Source organism: Fukomys damarensis, unplaced genomic scaffold (assembly GCF_012274545.1).
Source record: "Fukomys damarensis isolate Sample0158 unplaced genomic scaffold, DMR_v1.0_HiC HiC_scaffold_19, whole genome shotgun sequence".
NCBI classification, from domain to species: Eukaryota; Metazoa; Chordata; class Mammalia; order Rodentia; family Bathyergidae; genus Fukomys; species Fukomys damarensis.
This window is the reverse complement of record NW_022900931.1, coordinates 39,726,516-39,735,687: the sequence shown is the minus strand read 5'-3', so window position 1 is coordinate 39,735,687 and position 9,172 is coordinate 39,726,516. Positions and strand designations below refer to the sequence as shown.

The 9,172-nt window shown below is 38.6% G+C and overlaps 2 protein-coding genes across 5 annotated transcripts in view; one reads left to right on the top strand and one right to left on the bottom strand.

Moving 5' to 3' along the window:
* Positions 1-1,879: 1,879 nt before the first annotated feature.
* On the bottom strand, positions 1,880-4,417 carry Mettl18 (methyltransferase like 18). 2 transcript variants are annotated; one of them, XM_010633997.3, is made up of 2 exons: positions 4,227-4,417; positions 1,880-3,240 (listed from the first exon to the last, which is right to left on the bottom strand). In XM_010633997.3, the coding sequence occupies exon 2, from the start codon at positions 3,031-3,033 to the stop codon at positions 1,915-1,917; it is 1,119 nt and encodes a 372-aa protein (XP_010632299.1). In that variant the 5' UTR covers positions 3,034-3,240; positions 4,227-4,417; the 3' UTR covers positions 1,880-1,914. The 2 variants fall into 2 exon arrangements, with proteins under 2 accessions (XP_010632299.1, XP_010632298.1); XM_010633996.3 differs by having other exon boundaries at positions 4,286-4,417.
* Positions 4,418-4,459: 42 nt separating this feature from the next.
* The window catches only part of CUNH1orf112 (chromosome unknown C1orf112 homolog), a 40,059-nt gene continuing 35,346 nt past the window's right edge, over positions 4,460-9,172 (top strand). Inside the window, exons 1-3 of one of the 3 annotated variants that reach the window (XM_033765665.1) lie at positions 4,460-4,608; positions 7,295-7,334; positions 8,210-8,298. In XM_033765665.1, coding sequence (XP_033621556.1) covers positions 4,513-4,608; positions 7,295-7,334; positions 8,210-8,298 — 225 coding nt within the window. In that variant the 5' untranslated portion in view covers positions 4,460-4,512. Of the gene's footprint in view, positions 4,609-4,820; positions 4,957-7,294; positions 7,335-8,209; positions 8,299-9,172 lie in introns of those variants that run through there. The other 2 variants (XM_019208918.2, XM_019208917.2) reach the window with 2 other exon arrangements.

Here is a 9,172-nt window from a genome sequence, read left to right as displayed (position 1 = left end):
CATTTTTGAGATTTTTTGGCACAGAAATAGTCATTACACTGAAAAAGCACTTCCCTTCAACAACTTCCCTCGTAGATGATGAACATTTTTTTTTTTTTTTTTGTTCAGCTTGTTGCCAAGGCAAGCCTTGCACCTTTTTCCAATTCGCCAGTAATTACGATGGAAAAGTTAAACTATAGCATCCTTTATCATTTTTTTGCAGGTCCCAAATCCATTGGCCACTTACTCTGTTCTCTGTGGAGGGAAAATGCCCACTTCTTTTCCTAATAATTTAGTTACCAAGGTTGTTTATTGTTACTGTCATTTGTACAAACATTTTTGAGATTTTTTGGCACAGAAATAGTCATTACACTGAAAAAGCACTTCCCTTCAACAACTTCCCTCGTAGATGATGAACTTTTTTTTTTTTTTTTGGTACCAGGGATCGAACTCAGGTCCTTGTACTTGTGAGGCAGGCAGCAGAACCACTGAGCTAAATCCTTGGCCTGATCATGAACTTTTAAGGGTTATCTGAATTCAGGTTTAATTTCATAAAAAGGAAGAGAATCTACAGTGTTGATAAGTGTATCACGGCTTCTGCAACACCCTGGTTGGGTAGACACTTCACCCTGGGCTGTGCAAAAGGATTTCTTTATGACAGAGGGCAGCATCTCTGCTGAGGTGCATCAATTTTGAAAGTGTGCTTTTCCTGGGCCCTGAAACCAACAAGCACAATGTCACCATAAAGACGTTACAAGTTCAGGAGATTCTGGCTGAAGTGAAGGCAGAGGATAACATTCACGATGTCACTTTCCTTGGTATTTGTCTTTTCAAATGGCTGGTGAGCGCCTGAATTAGATACCATGGAGGTACTGAAAAGCAGAGATGCTTGCTCCCCTTGAAAAGTTCATTGTCTACTTGAGCAGCTTCCATGTGTCTACCCCATGGACATTACAGCACTGTCCCAGTGGCTGTGGCTTGTGGCACAGGGCAAGTAACAGTTCTAGGTCAGCACAGAGATATTCTCTAGGCAGCAGTCCAAACCCCAGGCAGAAAGCCATCTGCAGGACAGTGGGAGTGGAGCTCAGGGAACTGGCCTAAGAAATAGGAAGTTTTCAGGCAGAACACAGCACAATATGTGACTAAGTTTTTAGCAACAAATTTACCAGATGCATTGTACTTCATCCTTAATCAACAATACCAAAGTATCCTAAGAAATCCTTTCCTGGGGCCAGGGATTTGGCTCAGTGGTTCTGCTGCCTGCTTCGCAAGCACAAGGTCCCAAATTTGATCCCTGGTAACACACACACAGACACACACACACACACACTTTCCTATTTGTTTTCCACCTAAAGAGACTAGGGTCTCTCACTTGGGTACAGAGGGTTCACCTTAAACACTTAAATTGGATCACTTCATGTTGTCAGATTCCTTTTTTCCTCATCTCATTGTGGTCAAGTGTTCAGCGTCATATTCCTTATTACATGGTAAATGAATATAAATACAAAACAAGACCATTGACATAATATTTATGCTTAGGACCATTTAGTAACGCACTACCAATGAATAATCTGATCAGGTACTTCATGTGAACAAGAAACTGACAAGACAGGAAGAAACTCTAACTTGAGATAAGAAATGGCAGGATTTCCTGGGAAAAATTTTTTTTGCAACATCAGAGGTGGTAGAAAGGTCAAATGGAATGAAGATGGAGAACAGAGAACCTTCCTCCAAAATGGTTCCGAAGATCTCACCAAATGCTGAAAGATACTTTCTCAGTTTCCCTCACAAATACAAGAATGCTAACATAGTTGGTCTATGATGTGGAAAAACGAAAGTCAACAAATACCATCATTTCACACAAACCCAAATAGCATAACAAAAATCAAAGTTTTGGGTCATTCTGTTTATTTCATGTAGGACATTCAGTGAATATTAACTAGGGCACTTAAAAGTCATTTCAATTAGGAACCTCTTTAGTCCTTCATCAATTATTTCCAGTATTCTAGTCTCAAATACATCCTTTTCTTCTACAAACTTCTGAAAAAGATGAAGACCTCCACCAACACCAAAATAATGCGCTTTGCTGGCCAAAAGCACCCGTCCATCTTTACTCAACAATTGAAGGAATGTTTGGTGTAAAGCAGTATAATATTCTGGATTATAAATGGTTTCTGAGGTTAGAATGAGATCATATTTTACAAAGAGTTTTTCACTGCTTAATATAAGCTTACAAAACTCAGACCACTCTCCGGAGAAGAAACGACATTTACATAGTTCTTGTGCTACTTCTGACTTCCTCCAGGTTTTCACATCTGGTTCATTTACATCATTTTCCTCGTCTTCCAAGGTGGAGTTAGCCACTACATTAGGTAAAGTCACTTTGTCAATCACCAAACTGTTATAATCTTGAAAATGAATTTCTTTGGCCCCTTCCCTGAATGCAGTTATACCCAGTAACCCTGATCCACAGCCAAGATCCAACACTTTTTTCCCAGTAAATTTAACTTTGGCCTTTGTGAAGTAAGCCAGAAGGTCAAAGGTACATTCCCAGATTTTTAAGCCTCCTTCATAAACACCTGAAATCAGATCAGAGTGGGAAGACAAGCTTTTGGAAATTATGTTTTCTCCAGGGAAGTTTTCTTTCGACCAGATGGTTTTCACTACGGATAGGTTAACACGCTGAAGACCTGGTAACATTTCTATGACTTTATTTTCTAACACTTTCTTTAAATCCTTAGGCATAGTATGCTCTTTGGCAACTCCCAGGCAGGGCTGCTTTTCATGTGGCTCCAGGGCCCTAAAACTATTGGCTGCACCAAGTAAGCTGTCAGGGTCTCCAGAGGGAGCTACATTTCTCACTGACCTGCGCTCCCACAAGTGTTCCTTAAGCAGGTCAGATTGTTTTGGAGAACATCTCCTCTCCTTCTCTTTTCCTTTTTGACTTTCTGAGGCTGACACTTTTGAGGGATCCAGAGTCAAAGCTCCATCTCCAGGCGGTGTTAATTCATTTTCTACTCGGTCTTCTACATTGAAATTAAATTGAAAGGTCATCTTCGTACTAAATGCATACAGTCCTCAAATTCAAAGGGAGGCGCTTCAACTTCTGGATAAAATCTGATGACACACAGAAACCTGCCTCAATTATTCCATTATGCCCACAGGGGTCGATTTGTCTTTAGCTGCTTATAGACCACTACAAACATTTAGAGATGTTTCCAAAGACTTTTAAAAGAAGTTTTTGATCTCTTTCATTTGACCCTGGAGAAAAAAAAATGCGCAATTAAATCAAAATAGCACATTTCACTAAAATTTACTTACCCTACCCTTTACTTACCCTACCATACAGCTGCCTTTTCTAAAACAGCTGTGGGGGGAGAGAAGAGATTTGGGAAAACATGCACAAATCTTAAGGGTTCAAAAACTGGAGAAGATAAACTGTAAAAACAAACCAAACAACTACAAAACAATAGAGCAGCCACCTCCACCACTACTATGTCCAAGATTTTGGGACAGGGCAGCCTAACCACTTGGTATCCTTTAACTGTCCTATGCCCGAGCGTGCGCACCCCCAGAAACTCCATAATTTCTGTTACTGCCTCAAAACAGCGAAACTCAAGATTGTATTTTGGTAAGTGAATATCGCTTTTAAAATATGCATTCACAGGCATGGATAGAAGTGTGTAAATTCAACCAAATGACTTCACTACAAACGTCTGGTCCAGACTGGCAGCCCTAGTATGTGACTAGAGTCATCTGGGAATAATTAATAGAAATTAATTTTGTTGTTAAGGGACATGGCACTAACTATTTTTACAGGAGGGAGGACTATAAGAAGTTTGTGTGTGTGTGTGTGTGTGTTTTGTTTTTTGCAGTACTACGGATTGAACCCAGGGCCTTCTCATTAAGTTCAATAAACTCTTTGTTATTAAGTTTTAAAATTCTGAGACAGAATCCCACTAAGTCGCTAAATTGCCTAGGCTGGGCTCAAACTCACGACCCTCCTGCCTCAGCCTCTCAGTGCCTGAGGTCTGTATCACCTGTTCGATCTGCACAGAAGTCTTGACGGGTCTTTATTCTGCCAACGCCTCCCCTTACCCCATGAAAAAGGGGTGCATACCCCCATTTCCACCTCTCGCAATGGGCTGGGAGCCACTTCTTGGATGGTCCCGGTCAAATTTGACCTTAGAAGAACTCAAAGCTCCATGGGGCTGACGCTTGCAAACCTGGGTACCTCTGGCCCTCACCTCCTCGATTTTATTGAAGATCTCAATAAAAACTGCAGCGACCCCAGCCCGGGACTCACGCGGTCGGGAGAACCCTGGAGTCATCCGTCAGAGAGTTCGCACCAGTGAGTCGAGTCCTCCCGGGAGCCAGACAGGCCCGGTTGATCTCTTGGCCGCAACGGCAGCCAGCCGGCTTCCTCTCTATGGTTCAGTCCTGACGGAGGGCTCGCAAGGCCTGCCGGGAGCTCCGAGCTTCCGGCTCGGGCTGTGGCGGGAAAGGTTTGAAGTTGGCGTCGCAGGTGACAGCATGTCTGAGGAACGCGCAGGCACCCTGGAGGAGATAAGCAGTTGGCCGGAGGAGCTGTGTCGCCGGGAGCTGCAGTCTGTTCTGCCCCGGCTCCTCATATCCTCGGTGGTTACTTGTCGCTTCGCGGGGCCGCGTGAGTGGCGGCGGCCGGACCCTGTCTACCCGGGGCGAGAGGGGCTGAGCGTCCGCCAGGCCGGGGCTTCGGCTCTGGGGCGCGCAGACCTGTGAGGCTTTGGCTGGGCGCGGCGTTTTCCCCCAGTCGGTGGTTTCTGTGCGCTCCTTACGTCCTTGTTGGGGATCGTGCGGGAGGCGGTGACAGACCTGAGCTTGAGAGGTAACGTGAGAGGAATTCTCTGAGCTTTTACAAAACATCCGCGCACTGAGTGCGGAACTGGAGTCCCGCCATCCACGGTGTTGTGAGAATGAGAAAACAGTTCTACTAAGGTGCCATATCTTTTTAAAAGATACGTGTTTTCCTCCTTACTCTCTTGCTTATTACGAATTGCTTCAGGTGTTGGCTTTCATCTGCTTCGTTTTTGTTTAACTAACATTTAATTAATACTTCCTATGTGCCAAGTTCTGTGTTAAGTACTTTCACCGGTTTTGTCCTTTGTTGCTTGTTTGTGGTGCTGGGGATCAAACCCAGGGCCATGTGCACACTGAGCTAGCGCTGTACCCCTGAGATACATTCTCAGTCCTGCATTTGAGTTGTTTCATGTCTCTGTTGCCAAGCCCAGACAGTTCTCTGTATGTCTGATGCCCTTGTGGTTGTCATTGTGCCTGGAGTCCTAACCTCTTCCGTCACAAGGTACTTTTTCCTTTACATCCTTGAGTACACTTTCAACATAAAATTATACTGAAAATGAAAAAAAGTGTAGCTAGAGAGAATCTCAACACTGCATAGTTTTTCACAGTGAAAGCCCAATATAACTAAATATTATCACATAGAAATTATTCACCTAGACACTAGCAAAATGTGGTACCAAAGTCCTGCTCAAAACCTCTTATTGTGTACACAGCCTGTGCCAGTCATTGTGTTCGCTTTATGAGCACAAAAATAAGGAACATGGTTCCTTTTCCTCCCCTCAGGTTGATGGAGACTTCATTGAAAGTTAGCATTCCCGCCATGCTTTGGTATCTCAGATTTAACATATACAGGAGAACTAAAATTTGTTCTTCGAGTTTTCTTGACATAAGTAAATAGTTTTACAAACCAAAACCTTAAAAAACAAAACAAAACAAAGAACCTAAGAGAAATACAAATTGAAACCTTGAGTTCTATCTTTCATCTTATGAAATTGTTTCTGACTCCAAACTTGAGTCAGTATAGTATCTCCACCCCTGTTGCTACCACACTGATTCTAAACTCCTACCACCTCAATTATTATTAGTCGTTTCCTTATTTTACTCATGTCTTCTTATAATCCATCCTTTAAAAAAAGCTTGGAGTGAAAAGCAGATCCTAGCATTTCCCTTTTTAAACCCCATGACTTAATTGGGAATAAAATCTTGATTTACCTTCAAAGCTCCCCATCTGAGTCTTGTCCTTCTCTCATACCTAGCTAACACAGTATCCACAGATACCATCAGGCTTACCTGCCTAAGAATCTTTGTGCCCAGCCTCGTTTATTTTGAACATCTCATCATTCAGGTCTTAGCTCACATGTTACCTCCTAAAAGGTCCTTTTTAGAGCTCTCCATCTTAGGTCCCCAGACCTGGTCTGTTACACTTTTATCTCATTGCTTTGTTTAGAAAGCATTTTATCATTAAATAATCCTCTCCCTGCACTTTTCCTCACTAGACTGTGAAGTTAGAGGCAGGAACTTGGTGTTGTTCATTTATCCTCAGCATGAAGACAGTGGCTGGCACTTAGTAAGAGTTTGGTAAAGGAACAAAAATATTTCATGGTTTAAAATGATTGAAAGTGTTAAGTAATATATTTTCAGCATATGGTACTATTTTATCTTCTCTGCTTGAAGTAAATGAAGGAAAAGTCCACGGTCTTATATAACCTAATACAATTATTTTCATACTTTGTGTTTTACATATTGTCTGGTCCTTATGTATGTAATTATAACTTATGATTACTTGTGGAGTAAGGAGAATCTTTTTAGGCTTTACTGAAGTTTTTCCATAAGGCAAATTCTATACTACGGAACTCATGAATTCATGACTGTACCTCATTGTGATTGCTGTTGGGAAAATATACACAAAGCAAGATTTCAAAGGAGAAATCAGTACTTGTGTTACAGTGATAGGTTTTATGGATTTGTATTTCCTGTTAACATTCTTTAATGATCCCTATGCTATTTTTACAGTAAAACATTTCTAGCAATTCTTAATGATATACAACTTTTGTTTTAAATGTAGGGTAATTTCTGGTAAGGCTGGTATGATAGGAGTGTGCACAACTAAAAACTTAAGATGGGTACAAATAAAGTAGAAATGATGAAGAGAGAGAAATTTTTACCCAGTAGTAGAGACCAGGAATTCTTGGATTAATACAGCATTGTTACCCATCTGTCAAAAATATTTTAGACTGGCCATGGTTCTAAAAGGTAGTTTTATCCCTGAGTAGTTTTGAAAATATTTCCCTAAAGTATTTTCACAATACTATTGTTAACCTAACATTAAAGTTTTAAAATAAAAGTAAGCCAGTATTTAAGTCTAATTTTAGTCTCATGGATCTTTGCTAAATTTTAAGAAGGGTCCTTTTTGAATTTTTTATCAGGAATGAATATTCTGTTACAGTGATACTAGTATCTTCCTTAATTATTTTACTCTATGTATCAACATTCTGAGAGTTGGGTTGAGCATATCCGTAAGTAAAAATTATTTTGATTATATCATATACTTTGATGTCATTAAGTTCAAAGTCCCACACAGATCAATGAATATGACCTTACTGTTTTTTATTCCCTTCAACTTTAATCATTTTTTGTTACAGCCTCTGCAACCTTTAATTATTGAAATGAGAAAACCTTCAAAGCACACTGCTTAATGTCACTTGAAGAAACTTGACTTTATTTTCATTTGACTTTTATTAGTCTTCCTTAATTTACTCTTTTAGAAGAGAAGAGCAAGTTAAGACTGTTGATGGCTCAGTTACTCACATTTTGAGTTAGCTTATTCATATTTCACTTGTTTGTAGAATAGTTGTTTATAATTTTGCATCTGAATGGCCTCTTGGGGTGTAATTTTTTCAAGTAAAAATTATTTTTTATCTTGAGTATAAAAGTGGTGCGTATTCATTGTAGAACATTGAAACATGAAGAAAATCAGAAATAGTTAAGATGGTGAGAATGGTCTCATTTTTGTATGTTCTTTTTGGCCTATCCTGTGTGTGTACTTGTTTATGTTAAATTGGGATTATACTATTTTGGAATATTTTTGTTTAAGCATGAACTATAGTGAACTTTTAAAAAATGCTTTTAAATATTTTAATGACACTAGAGCTGTTTGACAGATATATCCATGTCATTTTAACTAGTGTTCAATTACTGGGTTTATAGACATTTTTCTTCCTTTTCTTTTGCTATTAGATACTACTGTGTAGTTTCTCTATAAAGAATTTAGCATTTTGAGTCTGTACAAAGCTTCAGATTGGCAATACATATTCTCATGTTTGGTTAAAGACAATTACATATAATGACTTATAATGACATATAATTTACAAAATGTTATTTTGCTTTATAGAAATTTTGAAAATTATGATAGAAATGTTTTTACCTCATATGAACCACTTGACATTGGAACAGACTTTCTTTTCACAAGTGTTGCCCAAGGTATAGTACTGCTATCTTAATCTACATGTTATAGAGGTTCTTAAAATCTAGTCTGTTTTATATTATTTAGTCTTAATTGTGGCTCTGTATTCTATTTTATCAAACATACCTGAAGTATAAGTAAGTAGTAAATAATAGATCTCGTGTGTATGTGATGTTGGTGTAATTATTAGGTGATTGAAAAACTTCTGTTTTCAGGTTTTACTAATTGATGAATCCTTTACTAATTGAATTTGAATTATTTGTAGTTAATCTAAATACTCGTAAAGGTACTCAATGAAAATTTGGGATGGATTGTAAAAGTTACCTAAAGTCCCTTTATCATCACTGTAGTGTTTATTAATAATTGGTTAATTTCAGTGTTGAGAAAAATGGAACCAAAAATTTATTAAAGAAGTCTTAGAAGAGAAAAAGGTAGTGTTTGTAAAATCAAATAACTAAAAGAAAACGCTAAATTCACAGACTGCCTTGTTAATTTTTACATATACTGTTTCTCTGAAAAGTATAGCATCTTTTATTTAGAAGTGGAAGAAACTAAAGGTACTTTCTGCCAAAATGAAAAATTTATTTATGATAATTTACTGGCATGGATTTCTAAGTTTAGCTTTTAAGTAAATAACCATCAGAATTCTTTTTACTTCATCTGATTGTCTGAAAAGTTTCCTAGAATTTGTTCTTGACCACCAAAAAAAGACACATAGGTGAAGATAAAGTTGTGAGTGCTAACTGGCCTGTGGAAAACAGTATCCTCTTTAATATATTGTGTGGTCTGCATTGTAATTTTTTAATATTTATTCAAACCATAGAAATGGAAGGTAAATCAATTTCTGAGGCTTTTTTTTTTTTTTGGAGGTTGCATTATGTATACTTTTTA

Bases quoted from the DNA above. Each gene is read 5' to 3' on its own strand.
- Mettl18 (XM_010633997.3), bottom strand. From the start codon at position 3,033: ATGACCTTTCAATTTAATTTCAATGTAGAAGACCGAGTAGAAAATGAA.